Raw genomic sequence first — 17,656 nt, forward strand, 5'->3', positions numbered from 1 at the left:
TGTTTTCCTAGTATGGCGACATCGTTCCAGAAGAACTTTGTGCTGCAGGGAGCCTCCGGCGGGGCTTGGACGGTGCTCTGCAGTTGGGACTTTGGTGTGACCAGTGAGAAAGCAGTGCACCGACGCAAAGCCAACCTCACCATCCAGCTCAAGGTGGGTGGACAACAAAAATGACATGAAAGTGAAAACCCACCTGGGAAACTCCTAGCCTGGTTCTCACCAACGGTGCGTGTGTGTACACAAACTACTGTCTGGTAGCACTGCCGTTAACATGCTCTTCTCAAGACAGAAAATAAATGGTGCATTTATTGTAACTCACCACTAACAAATTCCTCCAAAAACGTTTTCTGTTAATCTCTAAAGAGTCAATATAGTCTAGAATCTGTCCTGTGACTCATCAATGTGAGCGGCCCTTGATATTTAAGCAATAAATGCTCCGTTTATGTTCTACTTGAGAGGAGCATGTTAAGGGCAGTGCTGTTATGTGTGTGTGTGCGCACGCGAGTGTGTGTATTATTTGTGTGTGTGTGTGTGTGTGTGTGTGTGTGTGTGTGTGTGTGTGTGTGTGTGTGTGTGTGTGTGTGTGTGTGTGTGTGTGTGTGTGTGTGTGTGTGTGTGTGTGTGTGTTATTTAAATGTTTTTCATTAAACTGCACATTGGAGACTGGTCAAACGCAATTTCAAACTTCTGTGCTAACCCTGTTACATAGGTTTTTGACAATAAAGTACACTTGACTTGATATCAACTGATCAAGTATATTGTGCTGAAATGGAATGCTAAATGGGATGGGGGCTGGGATGTGGATAGTGTTGGCCTGCCCTATCTACTGTAATTATTATAGTAAATTAAATAATATAATTGTGTGGCCTTGATGATTTCCAGACCATACCCATTTGTCTCTCCCAACCATTTCCTGTTCACCTCTTCAGCTGTCCTGTCATAATAAATGCAAAAGGCCCAAAAAGGGACACAATGTAGGGTGACGTCGTTTGGGCGGTGCCTGTGGAATGCCTGTCTCAAAATCTACACAGTAATGAAAAAATGCTGTTTACTGTAAATAATCTCTCTGTGAGAATATTTTTCATCACGGAATGCCATCAAATCTGAATACGGTATGTTTTCGTATGAGAAGTGTTTCCCACGAGACTCGTTCCGGTCGCTCTGTCAAAAGTTGCATTTGGGGTTTTCTGACAGCGGACTGTGGTAGTGGTCGCTAGACTCATCGTTCACTTACTAATGACTCAAATAAGCATCGGCTGACTGGGGACAATGATTAATTAAACTTTTAATCCTACCTAGAGCCCCTTTAATTATACTTAAATAATAGTAATAATAATTATATTATATAATAATATTTGTATATATAGGTGTATATATTTGTATATATTTGTATATATAGGTGTATATAAAATGTTGTATTATATTAAATCTTTCACTAACTAAATTAAATTAGATAATCATGCTTTTGTTTTTGTTTTGTTTTTTGTTGTCCAACTGCAGGAGTCCCTGGCAGATAAGGCCCAGAAGGATCAGCTGTCATCCTCAGAGCAGTGCGTACGCCTCCTGATCCACCTGGGCACCTGGTTCCTCTCCACCGGATTGGCTGTCGGCTCCTGCGCTGCCATCTACTTCCTGTCCGAATTTGAGCAGGAGGTATCGCCATTTATCTTGTAGCCCCGTAATGCACACCGTTCCACCAGTGGCACACTCTAAGAGTCATTGGAAAGTTAACTACCATAGTACTACACTACTATGACATAACACAGGGCCTTAAGTAATGCACTGCGAGTTGGTCGTTGCAATTCTGGTACAGTAAAAAAAAAATCTTTATAAATTTAAAGATATTCTTTTGGTCTTTTTTACTTGATTTATGATAGGATAGTGAAGGTGGTTACAGGAACGAGTAGGGAGAGAGACGGGGAAGGGCCGGCAAAGGACCCAGGCCGGGAATCGAACATGTAAAGAATACTGATACTGTTCTTGTAGCGTGATGCATCCGCCAATTTCTTTCACTTGACTGAGTAATTGTTCTATCCACCTTGCGTATTCGCTAGCATCGTCTGATTCAGAGCTGTTTGGATCAAGCTTGTGGCAGAGTTAGAGACTAAATGCTACCACACAGTAACTGGATGAAAATCAAAAAGAGAGTGAAGAAATGAGTTTGACTGAGATATGTCCAGAATTTTACTGTAGTTGAAACGTTCTGCCTTGGTGCAGGCCCTCTTTAGGGATAAATCCTAGCCTGTTTATTACAGTTTATCACGAAAGTGAATACACCCCTCACAGTTTTGCAGATTTTTGAGTATATCTTTTCATAGGAAAGCATTACAGAAATGTAACTTTGACACAATGATTAGTGACCTTTTAACAACATATTTAACCGCTTAAATTTCTTGTTCACTCAGAAAAAAACAAAATACAGCCATTAATGTTTGAACATGTACTCACAAAAGTGAGTACACCCCAGATTAAAATCCGGTAGAGAAGGGGCTATGTTGGCTCGAATCGTCTCGAAATGAAATGAAATGAAAAGGGATGACAAGGGAGGTCATCAGTGTGCGTTTCAACCTTTCTTTGCATTGAACTTTTACATTTTGAGTCTGCATCTGGCTTAAATAGATTGGTGTGAGATTTGAATGCAATCCTGTGGAGAATATCATGATCTGCTTCAGTAGTCACAGTGAATGTTGACATGCATGTTTCTTTTAGGTGTATTTCAGATTGCCAATGTTGACAGCATTCATGCATCCCCAAACCATGTCAGTCCCACTACCATGCTTGGCTTATGAGAGGATACACCTTTTTTGTAAAACTCACTTGTTTACCACCACACATGCTTGACACCATCTAAAGCTAATTTGTTTATCTTGGTCTCTTCAGATCACACAACATGGTTCCAGTGATCCATATCCTTGGTCTGTTCATCTCTCTTGAGACCAAGATAAACAAATTTGCTTTAGATGGTGTCAAGCATGTGTGGTGGTAAACAAGTGAGTTTTACAAAAAGGTGTATCCTCTCATAAGCCAAGCATGGTAGTGGGGCTGACATGGTTTGGGGATGCATGAATGCTGTCAACATTGGCAATCTGAAATACACCTAAAAGAAACATGCATGTCAACATGCACTGTGACTACTGAAGCAGATCATGATATTCTCCATAGGATTGCATTCAAATCTCACACCAATCTATTTAAGCCAGATGCAGACTCAAAATGTAAAAGTTCAATGCAAAGAAAGGTTGAAACGCACACTGATGACCTCCCTTGTCATCCCTTTTCATTTCGTTTCATTTTGAGACGATTCAAGCCAACATAGCCCCTTCTCTACCGGATTTTAATCTGGGGTGTACTCACTTTTGTGAGTACATGTTCAAACATTAATGGCTGTATTTTGTTTTTTTCTGAGTGAACAAGAAATTTAAGCGGTTAAATATATTGTTAAAAGGTCACTAATCATTGTGTCAAAGTTACATTTCTGTAATGCTTTCCTATGAAAAGATACACTCAAAAATCTGCAAAACTGTGAGGGGTGTATTCACTTTCGTGATATACTGTACTTTTCAACCACTTGCATGACCATATACTATTCAATATTTATTGCTAAAGTGTTTCCCTGTTGTAGGTAATTTGTATTTGGTTTTTTTTTTTCTCCACAGCTACATACTAAAGACGCATCCTCTGACAACAAGCAGCTGATCGATGCTTCCACCCTCCTCGTGCCGTTCGTGGTGTCTCTGGTCAACCTGGTGATCCCTCTCATCTACTCCCTCTTCAACAAGATCGAGCACTTTGCCAACCCACGCATGCAGGTCTACACCGTCATCATCAGGTTTGCATTTGATTTCCCACTCTCTCAGTGGTGTAGTCTACTTTTTTATGGTGGGTATACTGTAACTTTGAGCATTTGTTGAAGTGGGTATACTGTGTATATTTGTGCCATTCAAAATATTTGTGCCATTCAAAAATCAATTTTAAGTGGGTATACTGAAATCCCTGAAATTTAGAAGTGAGTATACTCCGTATACCCGCGTTCTACGTAGACTACACCACTGCACTCTCTCCTCAATGTACTGCCGAGTTTCCCACTCTCTCCTCAATGTACTGTCGAGTGCTTTTTGGCACACTATTATTTTCTTTGTATTGTAACCAGTCATGTGTTTTGTAAACTGTTTGAACTGTTGATTGCGAACGGAGTAACTGACAATTGGCTGAAAATACTCAACTACATCATAACAACACAGCTATGACATTACTGAGAGCCTGAAGCAACAGATTAAGACTCGGTCCTGACAACTTTGGTGACAATTAGGTCATCGCATAAGCTCTGCGCAAAGGGGTTAAAGCCCGTCACTGATCCAAATGCTTTACAAATGAGGTGGTTCACACATAATACAGTGCAGAGAGCAGATATTGGAAACTAGAGTGTATATCATCTTCATCAAAGATGTCAATGAAAGAAATGACAATATTCTGGCATTAGGCAAGGGCTGTAAGCTAGGGCAATATGACGCAACATGCAATGTATTGTGTAAGCGTTTTCATACCTTGAAAACTGGCTTCATGGAGGCCCACTGGCTAACTGCCCACCACTGTCATTGATTCCCTTATCACATGCTCTTCTAGAAACGTCCTCCTGAAGATGTCCATCCTGGGTATCCTGTGTTACTACTGGATGGATCAGGTGGCAGACAGTAGTGGTGGCATGCGAGATCAGGTAATCCAACACCCATTCAAAAACATTGAAATATCCAGGGCTCGAGTTGGAGGGGGATTGGGGGGGTGGTGCCACAATGCTACAATGAAAATGGTCAAAGATCATCCCCCCTCCATGAAAATGGTCAAAAATCACCCCCCTCTAAAAATATTGATCTATATTAATTTACAGGCTGTACATTAACATATTGCGTTTAAATTGCACTTTTAAGAACCGCATTTTCAAACATTTTCTTGGGGGAGAAACCCCAGAACCCCCGAAATAATCAGAATCCATCTCAGACCATCCCCTCTGGTTTGATTTTTACAACTGGACCACTGTTAATATCTGTACAAGCTGAGCAAAAATCATTGGTCGCTGTAAAATATTATTCTTTGCTTGTTTTTCTCTTTTTCTTTTAGTGTTGGGAGACTGCTGTTGGTCAGGCGTTGTATCGGCTCGTGGTGGTTGATTTCTTCTTTCTGTTGTTGGGGTCCTTCTTTGGAGAATTCCTGAGCAAGTAAGTACAACATTTCATCTTTATCCGTAAACCTTGTCAGCAGGGCCGTAAGCAGACATTTTCAAATACAGAGGTCAAACACTGCATACTGTACTGCATACTGTACATTTAGAATGCTTCAAACACTTCAGTCAAACTTGAGTTTGCTTTCATTAATCACTGAGGATAAATGGGGGTGGCATATATAGAGTGAATTTATCCCTGTTGATCATATATCAGTTTTCATCAATAGATACATTTACATTACTGCAAAAAAATGCAGAGGACATGACCTCTGTGTCCTCAATGGTAGTTACGGCCATGCTTGTCAGGCAGAGCCTCTTTGTTGTTATCCTAATGTTAAATGATCATATGACATTACACTTAGTTGACACTTTTATCCAAAGTGACATACAGATATTACAGGGTATTGGTAACTCCACATGGAGGGAGGGAGGGATTGGTAAGGGTGGGGATTGAACCTGCTACCCTGTGATCTACAATCCAACTCCTTAACCATAACACCTCAGCTTCCCTCCCCACCCCCACCCCCCACCCATATCAATGCCCATAGCATAATATGTTACTTAGAGCTCAGGATGTTGTTAAAGTCTTTTTTTTGTGAAAAATTTAATGTGACCTCACGATGAGTGTTGTTGGTAGGAAATTGAGAAGATAGACATGTAATGAAATAGTAACTTGTATTGTCCTTTGTTCTGTAGTGTCATTGGCAGCCGCCTGGGCTTTGGCATTCCGGAATTTGACATTGCCCGGAACGTTCTAGACCTCATCTACTCCCAGACGCTCGCATGGTATGGCAGCTTTTATCCACGTTCACCTCATACTACATACTAGTAATTATATGGTACACAAACACATACTGTAAAAAAACAAACTGCCATTTGTTTTTTACGTGTATGTACTGTACTCATGTTCATACTCAATCCCTACCAATGAGCACCATGGAAAAAAGGTGAACACCACGAAGCACCCCAAATTCCTGCATGTTTTCTGAATATTTAAGGCAGGCGTGGGGAACCTATTTCTTGAGGGCCCTTTGCGGCCTTTTGGGCTGTTTTATCTGACCCCTGATATAATTGTAACTTTATGCAGCTTGAAATATTTTTTTTTTGTAAAGGAATCTTGGAAAATACATTTACAATATTAGGTGTATTCAGAGGGCCCAGTGAAGGTGAGGTTTGTTTTAAAGGTGGCTGCCTTCAATATAGGCCTAAAGTACATCAGGAAATCCTGGTTTGTGTTCATAGTAAGGCCCTCGGAGGACTTTTACGGCCCTCGGATGAATTTGAAGTGGCCCCTCGAATGAAAAAGGTTCCTCACCCCTGATCTAAGGGAGAGAGCACATTCACACACTGAAAAAGACACTAGGGTCAAGGACAGGGAGTGTTTTTATTTTTCTCAGAGCAGAGAAGAGCAGACGTTTCAAGGTTCTTCTGCCATCATCAGTGCACTCAGTGCAAACAGAGATTCTTTAAGTATATAGAGATATGCCAATGCAATAGGTTGCTATGGGCACCTAACATGACCAGGTTCCGGTCCGCCTAAAGGGGCGTGTCATAATACTCCTAGCACTGAATAGAACAGTCCTTAGGTCTGCCTAGGTCTGCCTAAAGGGGTATTTCCCCCTCCCCCTTGCAATAATAGAACCCGGAAACAATGGGCCAATGGAACCTCTCTCTCTCTACTCTCTCTGGTGCAAGCCTGCTCTCACCCTTGAAAGTGTCCTTTTTGGGTCCACCCACCTGCTTATGTCTCCATACATCATGAGCACAAAAAAATATCCCATTTTCTTTCTGTTGAAATGTAATAATACCAACATGCTGTTGACTTCAAAGAATTCCCTGTTACAATCATCCTAATGCCTCTTTTCCACTGCCAGTTTTCTGGTAGGCGTACAGCTCGAAAAATCGTGACTCGGCCACCACTTTTTGCTTCTCAAATAGGCACGACACAGCTCAATCGTGAAGCAAAAAGTGGCGGCCGAGACGCACTGTGTCGAGCTGTAGGCCTACCAGAAAACCGGCAGTGGAAAAGAGGCATTACGTCCCCCTTCATGGCGGCACACCAGACTCGGATCAATGTATAATTCATGTTGCCGTTCATATCATTTTGATTTTCATGGCTCATGATCGGCCACCTTCTTGACTCTCTCTGCTCCTGCAGGATTGCCACCTTCTTCTCTCCTCTCCTGACCATCATACAGATATTGAAGTTCTTCATTCTGTTTTACGTCAAAAAGGTGAGTCCGTCCATCCCCATGTACTCAGACAGACAGTTAATGTTTTAAGGGCAGTTCATGTTTTAATCAACCATATGCTTCCAATTAACCACAATAAAAAATAAACACAAATAAACACAGCACACCCCTGTGCTTCCCCAATTCTTTCGTGGATTCCTCCACGGTAGGAGGGGTGAGAACGACGATTTACAAGGCTTTAGCACAATGGAAACCAGTGAAGAATAAACACAGGATTGTCAACATGTTACCTCACTTGTGCTGTGCTCCCTCTAGTGACCAAACAATCACATAGCAGCAAGCAAACAAGTGATTACGTGAAGTATTGTTAGTATTTTGTAATGTGACATCACACAGCTCCTCTGAGCTGATGAACAAAACTGCAATCATAATCGACTGCGTGTGATCTTGGGTGGGTCAGAGGGAGACTATATTTATCCTATATTTATGTACAGTACAGTATATCCATACATACAGTACAGTACACACGCGCAGACAGGGCCGCCGACAACTTTGGCCTGGCCCGGGACAAAGTCATCTAAAAATCCCCCACCACCCACCCGATACATACAATCAGAAAAGCCGACAGGGGAGGGGGACAAAGGGGGTAACTTGTCATGGGCCCAGGGAAAGACGGGGCCCAGAATTGGATCCTCATTACATTATATATTGGGTTTAGGGCCATTTCAGATGTCTCTGTTCTGGGCCCAGTCAAAGCTGTCAGTGGCACTGCATACAATACAATAAGGGACCCTGTCCTGGGGCCCCCTCTTTCCCCTGGCCCGGGACAACTGGCCCCTTTGTGTGCCCCCCGCTGCCAGCTTCCCTGCACGCACAGATGAAAATGTGCATCGTTCCTTCTGATTCCTTCTGCTGAGCCGTTCCCAAGTCAGCAAGCCCGAGTGTAAATATGCGTCACACTCATCACATCGCGCACGGCTGCCAATAATCCCTTTCAGATTACACTCAGCCAGCCAGCACCACTCATGCCAATCTCCTCATCCCTCCATCCATCCCTCCATCCATCCCTGCCTCTCTTCTTGTCAGTGTTGCCAGATTGGGGCCATTTTCCCCGCCCAATTGGGCTGCTTAGAATGACCGTCTGCGGGTAAAAAGTGGCAAAAAGGGCATTTGGGCGGGTTTTTCTTACATTTTATGGCCACAGAAGACATAGTTTATTGTTTAGTTTATAGAAATAGTTTAGTGCTTCCAGGCGGGTATTGAGTATTCATTTGGGCTGGAAATAATCTGTCTCATCTGGCAACCCTGCTTCTTGTCATCCCTCCGTGCCTGTCAGCCATCACCCAGACAGCAGCACTGCTCCATACCCTTCATCCCTCCTTTTATGCTACTTTTTATCTCAAAATAGGTTTTATGTAAACTTAACTTTCTTAATGTGTTTTTTGTACATTTATTTTCCTTTTTGTCTATGTGTTTGTCTGTGTCTGTAACTATATGTATGCTGCCATTTTGACCAGGACTCCCTGGCAGAAGAGACTGTAGTCTCAATGGGACAATCCTGGCTAAATAAAGGATAAATGAAAATAAATGAAAAAAAAATCCCTCCTTTCACGCCTGTCACCAGGGAAGCTGACTGGGGGTAAATTGGCGGGGCCAAAGGGGTACATTTTCTCGGCCCCAAGGCAAGAGGGAGCTTAAAATTGGGTTTTCACATTACATTCCTTGTAGTATTTCAGATGAAATTTGTCCTAGGTCTGTCAAAAGCTGTCAGTACACCCCCCCCCCCCCACCACCACCACCCCTTCTGTCATCCGATGCACAGCCAGCAGCACTGATCTCTCACTCTCCATCCCTCCTTCTGCTCTTGTTGTCATCCCTGCCTTCCTGTCATCTGACAACAAGCGAACGACGTTCCCACTGGGAACAGATGACATAATGTTATCAGAAGTTAATAATCGGCCTTGGCTTGGCTGGCGCGGCAAAGACTTTGTTTAATCGATTAGGGGAGGGACGTGGGGCGGCTAAGCCGGAATATGTGTACGTGTGGGTGTAGGTGTTTCGTATGGCACACCACAGCACTGTGTCAACAACAGGGGTGTAAATCACAGCCTCCACGACGATACGATTCAGTAGTATATATTTCTTAAGGCAGCAAATTCAATTATTTTCGATACTTAAGAATGCCCCACGATACAATACATTTGGATTCTATTCGATTTTTTTCCAATTGCTTTTCCACCTCTATTACGTTATGGAGATATGGGCATTGGACAGGGGCCAGCAATTCGTTTGTTTTCGATACTTAAGAATGACCCACCATACGATACGATTCGATTAGATCGTCGGCTGTAGGATCGATGCATCGACACATTTCGATGTTTATTTGCACCCCTAGCGGCGGCTAAACTGCAATGTGTGTACGTGTGGGTGTAAGAATTTCCTATGGAACACCACAGCACAGCACTGTGTCAACAACACCGATCTCGATGACACTGTTTGCCTTTGATAAGCAGGTTTTTTTCCGCAAACAGTGAAAACAGATTTAATATGCAACTCCCCTCCTCCTCCTCCTCCTCCTCCTCATCCTCCTCCTTCTCCTCATCCTCCTCATCCTCCTCCTCCTCCTCCTCCTCATCATCTTCCCTGTGTATGTGTTACAGGTGATGACCCCACTGCCAGCCTCTCCCTCCTCTCCTCGCCTCGTTTCTCCTCAACACTCCTCTGCTTCTTATTTACTAAACATTAGCCAGGCCGTGCCCTCCTAGTGACGCAACACCTTAGCATTGCTACTAGTCAGGTCAAGAGCAACGCAAGTACTTTCTGATCTCCCGAAAAATCGGGAACTCCTCCCACTTTGTCGGGAAGCAAACAACGATTAGCACAAAAAAAATCAGGCATGTCAACGATGCCGTTTGGAAAATGTTAATTGCTATGCTCTTGGTCAGACCAAGTCTCAAAGAAATTTGAAAGTCGATGATAATCAGGCTAACTAAACATGTGACTCCTCTCCTCCTCCTCTCCCATCCATGTGAGCCAGCCTCTCCCTTCTCTCCTCTCCTCTCCCTCTGCTCTTCTTGTTTTTCCTCACCACTTCTCTGCCTTTTATTTACTAATGTGACTCCTCTCCTCTTCCTCCTCCTTCTCCTCCTCCTCCTCCTCCTCCTCCTCTCCCATCCATGTGAGCCAGCCTCTCCCTCCTCTCCTCTCCCTCTCCTCTCCCTCTCCTCTTCTCATTTCTCATCACCACTCCTCTGCCTCTCATTTACTAAACATGTGACTCCTCTCCTACTCCTCCTCTCCCTCTGCTCTTCTCGTTTTTCCTCACCACTCCTCTGGGGTGCATTCCTCGAAACCATAGTTGCTAACTATACATTAGCTACTTTGTCGTTTGCCATGCAATTTCCCATAGACAACTACCCAAGTTGCTAATTGGCTAACAACTACGCTTTCGAGAAACGCAACCCAGCTTCTCATTTACTAAACATGTAACTCCATTCCAGGTGAGCCTGATGAACAACTGCCAGCCCCCGCGGCGCACCGGGAGAGCGGCCCAGATGCAGACCTGCTTCATCGCCCTGCTCTTCTTCCCCTCCTACGTGGGGGCCCTCGCCATAGTGGCCTACACTGTCTGGAGGTCAGTTAACATTGAAATGGGCGGTGTGATGGAGTGACCATCACTAGGGTTGTGGGTGTGTTCTGACTAACATGCCAACGAGCCTGGCTCTTTGGTGTAGTGGTCAGAGCTCCAGTTTACTACCCCAGAAGGTCTGAGTTCACTCCATGACTGGCGGGGTAAATTTGCATGGTAATAAGGTGAATACATTGAATTATTTGATTTCTCCTATTATATTATATTATATATTCTCCTATATAGTTTGGAGCCATCGGAGAGCTGCGGCCCTTTCCGCAGCCTAGAGAAGCCCTTTGAAGTGGTGGAGCAGTGGATGGACATGGAGGAACAGGAGTGGGTGGTCTGGATCTACGAGAACGTCATCAAGAGCGAACTCTTCTTCTACCTACTGGCTCTCTTTATGCTGTAGGTTCATGCTTTTGTGTGTGTGTGTGTGTGTGTGTGTGTGTGTGTGTGTGTGTGTGTGTGTGTGTGTGTGCATGAGCGTGCGAGCGCGCGTGTGTGTGCGTGTGCGTGTTTGGGATGATTGTGCATGCAAATTTCTATGGCTACTGTATGCTATTCTTCAGCACTCTAAAGTGAAAATAGTCATCGTAGGCCTATAGTATTTTAGCATGACGACCATTCCCTTTAGCACGTAAACATGATCTAGTATTTATCACATCATTTCCACCATATTGAACCATAAGGCACTACTAACAAACTGTTATTGTAAAACCAAGTGGCCTAAGCACTGAATAATTCAGTGCGGTGTCAACCACCGTTAGTGAGTGTTGTGTGTGCTTGTCATCCCACATGTCACAACAAATACATACCCCCATATTGTTCAGCACTTGAAGTGAAACTAGGCAACACATTTTAGCATGACGACCATGCCCTTTGGCATGTAAACATGATATTCTTCATATCATTTTTGGAATATCGAACCTTATAACACTACATGATCTCGAAGGAATTGCGTCTATTTTCTCACTCAAATCAAACACTGAAATTGCGTCCAGATTACGTCACATGCGCATATCACACATGCGCAGTGGTCGTGTCCCCGTGACCGGTTAGGTTTAGGGATGGTTTTGGTCAGTGCACAACTTTAAAACTTGAGCATTGCATTACTGACAGGTTAGGTGTAGGGATGGTTTTGGTAAGGGCACAGTAGGACATTTTCGTGTTTGAAGCTAGACCAATCAGAAGTAGAGATGTCCGATAATATCGGCCCACAGATATTATCAGCCCGATAATAGCATAAAATGTAATATCGGTCAATATCGGTATCGGATTTTTGACCTATCAAAACCGATATTATAATGCTTGAATTACTGTACACTTTGCTCCTTAATTATTTTTCTATTTTGCACAGACGATGTTAATATTTGGAAAGCTTTGTTGCATTCGAGAATGCATCTAGTGGGGCATTACAATAAAATTAAGCATATTTTGTTACACAACAGCAGATTTGTAATGTTACCTAAAATTTGTTAGGAGGAAAAATAACCCACATATATCGGCATCGGTATCGGCCGATATCGGAATCGAAAATTGAGAGTTGGACAATATCGGCATATCGGATATCGGCAAAAAAGCCAATATCGGACATCTCTAATCAGAAGCCATCTATGTGCTCTAGTCTAGGCAACAGGGACAGCACTGGACGCAATTACTTCGAGATCAGGCTCTATAACACTGGCTAAGTACTGACTGCTCAGTGCTTGGTGCTGTCAGCCAGGGTTAGTGAGTGCTGTGTGTGTTTGTCATCTCTCCCGTGACAGTGTGCTGACATGTTTCTTCTGGCAACCTGCTATAGTTTCCTTTCAACACAAGTAACTTAAAGGTGCACTGTGTAACTTCACTGACTAACTGGTCTACAGTTACTTTTTAGAGCAATGTACTGGATTCTGCATTGGTTGGATGAAATTTGGGGATTTTCTCGTTACGTTTTTAGTTTTTAGTTTTAGTCTCGTTACGTTTTTTAAGGAACAACAACATCTAGCCAGTAGCCACCTCATTAGGTATAATGGAATAACTGGTGTACCCGCTATGTAATATCATGTGGTGCTAGTGTTGCACTTACAGTACATCATAAATTAACTTCTACTTTTACTTTGGCCACCTCTCCCCGTGACAGCGTGGTGACCTATTTCTTCTGGCAAGTGACAAGGGGACGAAAACTGCTCATCGTGCTGCTCAGACAACGCATCGTGAACGTGAGTTACCGTCACACATGCACTGGACACCATTAGAGCTAACTCTGCAATACTACTATAGACCTACGCACATACCACAAACCACTGGGCTGGTGATAATCTTGTGAATACAACGCATGTGCTAAGGTATGCTCTCACATCCACTGGACATCTATAAAGTACTATGTATGCTATACGTATACAGTATGTCTGGGCTATTGACATTAAGAAATACAAGACACAACATTCTGAATGCATACTTTTTATTGAACAAGTTATGAATTAAATTTGGCGACGTGGCTCTGTTCACAGGAGTCCCCCGATGTTTTGTCAATGTCATAAAAAAGCAGAATGTCAATGGACCGCAGCAGCATAGAAAATGCTTGACCAATTTAGGGCCGGGCAATTTTAGGAGAGCTAATCATGTCCCTATGAGCAGAGCAGGCAACAGGAAAAAGAGTAGCCACACAAAAAAAGAAGGAGAAAAAAAAGAAAGCCCAACTGGGAAACTCCAACTCCCATTGTCATTGTGACACAGCACTCCACAGCACAGTGTTCACGGCACACAACGAAATTCCATTTATGCCTCACCCGTGCAAGTTGGCAGCCCCCAATGGCGCCACAAGGGAGCTATGCGGCAGAACGGTACCATACTCAGGGTACTCATGGAGGAGGATGCGGGAGAGTACTGGTTAATTACTCCCCCCACCAACCTGGCGGGTCGGGAGTCAAACCGGCAACCTTTGGGACACAAGTCTGACGTCCTAACCGCTTACCCATGACTGCCCATAAAAAGGTGGAACTGTTGTTGATATACTGTACGTACGTTTTTACTGCTCTGCAAATGCGAAGTGCAGTACTACATATTTTGTTTAGACTGAAAATGGTCTTCATTACACCTCCTGTGTCTTGTGACAAAGCCTTATGGTCCAAATGTGTCCCGTTTTAGAGATATCGCTATGTCATATTTGCAGTGAGTAAAACAGGTGTCACCAACGTGGTGCCCGCGGGCACCAGGTAGACCTCCAGGAGCTTCTGAGGTGCCCACCAAGGATGTTATTAAACAGTGACGACAACCAGATTTAAGTCACAGTTAATGTTTTTCTTAATTTAATTAATTTAAATATGAGATTATTTATTCTTAATAACCTATAAGCAAATTGTCATTTAATAATAGTGTGATTTGAGAAAGATTCAAAGACATCAGTAGAGGATTTTGAACAAAAGTAGCCCGCGGGTAGCCCTCAGTAGCCCGCGGGTAGCCCTTGGTAGCCCTCAGACCCAGAAAGGTTGGGGACCCCTGGAGTAAAATATCCAGCGTAATACCAAGGTTTTGAAGGCCCTTTTCCCAGTTTCAATGTTACTGCTACTGCAGTTTGCCTCTGTAGGGCAGTATACATTTGTGAACTCAATAGCTTAATTTTTCTTCCTAAACTCTTTATGTTTACTCCAGGAAGGGACGGATAAAGTGTTCCTGCTCGACAGACTAAAAGATCTCCAGAAAGCAAATAAGGCATCCGCCAATAAACCGAAAAACAAGAGGAAACCTAATCAAAGGGTTGGTTTAAATATTTTTTTATTAAGTTAATAAAAATAAGAATCACACTTCTGTCTGAATTGTCAAAATACTTACAGTATTCGTGTCCTGTTTAGTATAGTATGATGAAAGTAACCTAAATGTAATATTTTACCCTTTCTAGAATGTCAGCAATAGACAGTGGTATTCAGAACCTGACTATGAACCTGGTGAGTATCTATCTATCTATCCATCTATCCATCTATCTATCCATCTATCTATCTATCTATCTATCTATCTATCTATCTATCTATCTATCTATCTATCTATCTATCTATCTATCTATCTATCTATCTATCTATCTATCTATCTATCTATCTATCTGTCTATCTGTCTATCTGTCTATCTATCTATCTATCTATCTATCTATCGATAGACGGGTCCCTCTCTAGTAATGAATATAGTGATAAAAAAATCTTTCTTTCTTTCTTTCTTTCTTTCTTTCTTTCTTTCTTTCTTTCTTTCTTTTTTGCCCTCATCCCCCCTGTCGTATGCTCTCCCTGCTTGTAATAGATAGCTGATGTTCTTGTGTCTCCCCTTCAGCACCTCAAATTCACCACTTACAAGCGATGTTGGATTCTTTCTTTCTTTCTTTCTTTCTTTCTTTCTTTCTTTCTTTCTTTCCCCTGCTTCTCTGTCTCTATCTCCCTCTCCCTCCCTCTCCCTGTAATAGGTGACAGTGCTCTATGTCGTGTCTCCCCCTTCTCCAACTCCTCTCAGTCGGCCCTCTCAGGTGATGCCGGAGCCGCAGCCGGCCGCCTCGGCCCCCCTTGTCTTTCTCTCTTTCTCTGAGGCTAGTTAAAATGAGAATACAAATGGAGTTCAATTTTTATAAGTCTATGAAGAATGTTGATGCTTTTGAATGTGTATGGTGTCATAAAAGGGCGTTGTGCTCTGTCACTGAGGGAAACTTTACATTTGCGCAATGGTTAGAATGAAATTTGTATTTTTTTTTTTTGAAAAAGAAAAAAAGAACCCTTCTACCTCTGGCTGGAGTGTGTTTTTAACTTTTGTAAATAAAGGTTTTTATAAAATTCAAATTCTTTCTCCCTGTAGCAGACAGCTGAGCATATTATATCTTGTCTCCCACTCCTCCAGCTCCTCTGTCAGCTCTCTGTTCCCTCCCTCTCCTGTCTCTTCCCTCTTGTCTTTCTCTCTTGTAATCGAGGTAGTGGTTCACTATTACAGTGGATCTACCCCATTACAGTGTAATAACCAGTGTAACAATATTTAATACCATGGGGTGTTGGTGGCGCGTGCACGCCAGGGGCTGTCCCACATTGTCCTTTAGAAGCATACTCATTGTCCCCCCTTGGACTTAATAGCAGGTACATGATGCAAGGACACAAAGGACACAAATGCATGATGTAAGGACAAAATTGGCACATGGTGTTACGCTGGTATTACATGGTATTAAATATTGTTACACTGGTTATTATACTGTAATAGTGAACCACTAAAATAAAGTGTTACCGTATATTGCTGACACTCATTATCTTGTGTCTCCAGCTCCTCCGAGTCGGCCCTCTCAGACTGTGCCCCAGCCCCAGCCCCAGCCCCAGCCCCAGTACCAGCCACATTACCAGCCGCCCCCGTCGACCCCATCAGCCCCCAGTGCTCTCATCCAGGCCATGCTGGCCAGGCAGCAGGCGGAGGCCGAGATGGAGGACGAATACGACTACTGAATACGACCCTTTTACACGCACACATGTGCCATCACACACATGTGCTATCTCTCTCGCACTCTGTCATATACACACTGTCTCTCACACAAACACACACACACGCGTGCGCACACACACACACACACACACACACAGTTCTTGACCAGGGGTGCATTTCTAGAAACCATAGTTGTTAGCCAGTTAGCAACTTGGGTAGTTGCCAATGGGAAATTGCATTGCAAACAACATAGTAGCTAATGTAGTTAGCAACTATGGTTTCGAGGAATGCACCCCAGACTTGACCGTTTCAGCACATTATGACATAGAGGGGGCACTGTGAACACCTGAAAACTGAGAACTGGATGAAAAAGTATCACTTGTCAGTGAAAGTATCACTTGCCAGTGCACTATTTTTTATATCTTAAATCAACACGGAGGAGTGTTTTTTCATGTTTAAGATAATGCTGCAAAAAAAAGTTTAGTGCTTCATCAATTTGTGACAGCATGGAAGGTATCTCCGAATTTTCTTTACATCACTCTATGGCCGATAATCACACTGAGAAAGTGTGGTACCTCTCTGTAATTCTCTGTACTGTATGTAACGATGAGGCGGTAACACGTTACAATAAGGGATGCAGAAAAAGATTTGTAAAGAGTCAAGACTTTATTCTTAATTATTTATAAAATATCTACAAATAGGCCTACAGATTTTACAATAAGATTTTACAAACCTTTTTACAGAATATTAATTTAAATATTAAGATAACGTTTCCAACTCCTTTGACAAACAATTGTTAATGATTTGTTCATCATTAGTTAATTATTTACCAATCATTTATTACGTTTTTACACAAATTGCTTTTTCTGCATCTCTTCTTATAAAGTGTTACCGATGAACCTTCCTAGGATGGAACGGAAGATGACTATTTGGTATTGCTTTAATCACTGGAAAACTGTGCAAATGACAAACTTGTGAAGAGAATATCTCATGTGAAACACTAAGTCAGCAATTCATAACTCATACTGTATGGTTGTTGGGTGGTAGCATGACTGAATGGCGTGTTGCAAATTGTCTGATTGAGAGTTTTGGAGAGAGTTTTGTGGGTTGGATCAGGAGAGATTCAGAGTTGTTTATGAACACTCCAACCTAGCTGTGGTGATCAAATTCATAGTCCATCAACCCAGAGGCGCATCT

General features: G+C 42.8%; 1 protein-coding gene across 1 annotated transcript in view; it reads left to right on the forward strand.

The window, feature by feature from the left end:
- Window positions 1-17,156, forward strand: part of LOC134456638 (transmembrane channel-like protein 5) — a 29,455-nt gene extending 12,299 nt beyond the window's left edge. Inside the window, exons 8-20 of the mRNA XM_063208073.1 lie at window positions 12-153; window positions 1,501-1,653; window positions 3,657-3,829; window positions 4,624-4,714; window positions 5,116-5,213; window positions 5,915-6,004; window positions 7,377-7,452; window positions 10,911-11,044; window positions 11,285-11,446; window positions 13,164-13,242; window positions 14,675-14,779; window positions 14,922-14,967; window positions 16,307-17,156. Coding sequence (XP_063064143.1) covers window positions 12-153; window positions 1,501-1,653; window positions 3,657-3,829; window positions 4,624-4,714; window positions 5,116-5,213; window positions 5,915-6,004; window positions 7,377-7,452; window positions 10,911-11,044; window positions 11,285-11,446; window positions 13,164-13,242; window positions 14,675-14,779; window positions 14,922-14,967; window positions 16,307-16,482 — 1,525 coding nt within the window. The 3' untranslated portion in view covers window positions 16,483-17,156. The remainder of the gene's footprint in view (window positions 1-11; window positions 154-1,500; window positions 1,654-3,656; window positions 3,830-4,623; window positions 4,715-5,115; window positions 5,214-5,914; window positions 6,005-7,376; window positions 7,453-10,910; window positions 11,045-11,284; window positions 11,447-13,163; window positions 13,243-14,674; window positions 14,780-14,921; window positions 14,968-16,306) is intronic.
- The last annotated feature ends 500 nt before the right edge of the window (window positions 17,157-17,656 follow it).

The sequence above is a fragment of the Engraulis encrasicolus genome, chromosome 1 (assembly GCF_034702125.1).
Source record: "Engraulis encrasicolus isolate BLACKSEA-1 chromosome 1, IST_EnEncr_1.0, whole genome shotgun sequence".
NCBI lineage: Eukaryota > Metazoa > Chordata > Actinopteri > Clupeiformes > Engraulidae > Engraulis > Engraulis encrasicolus.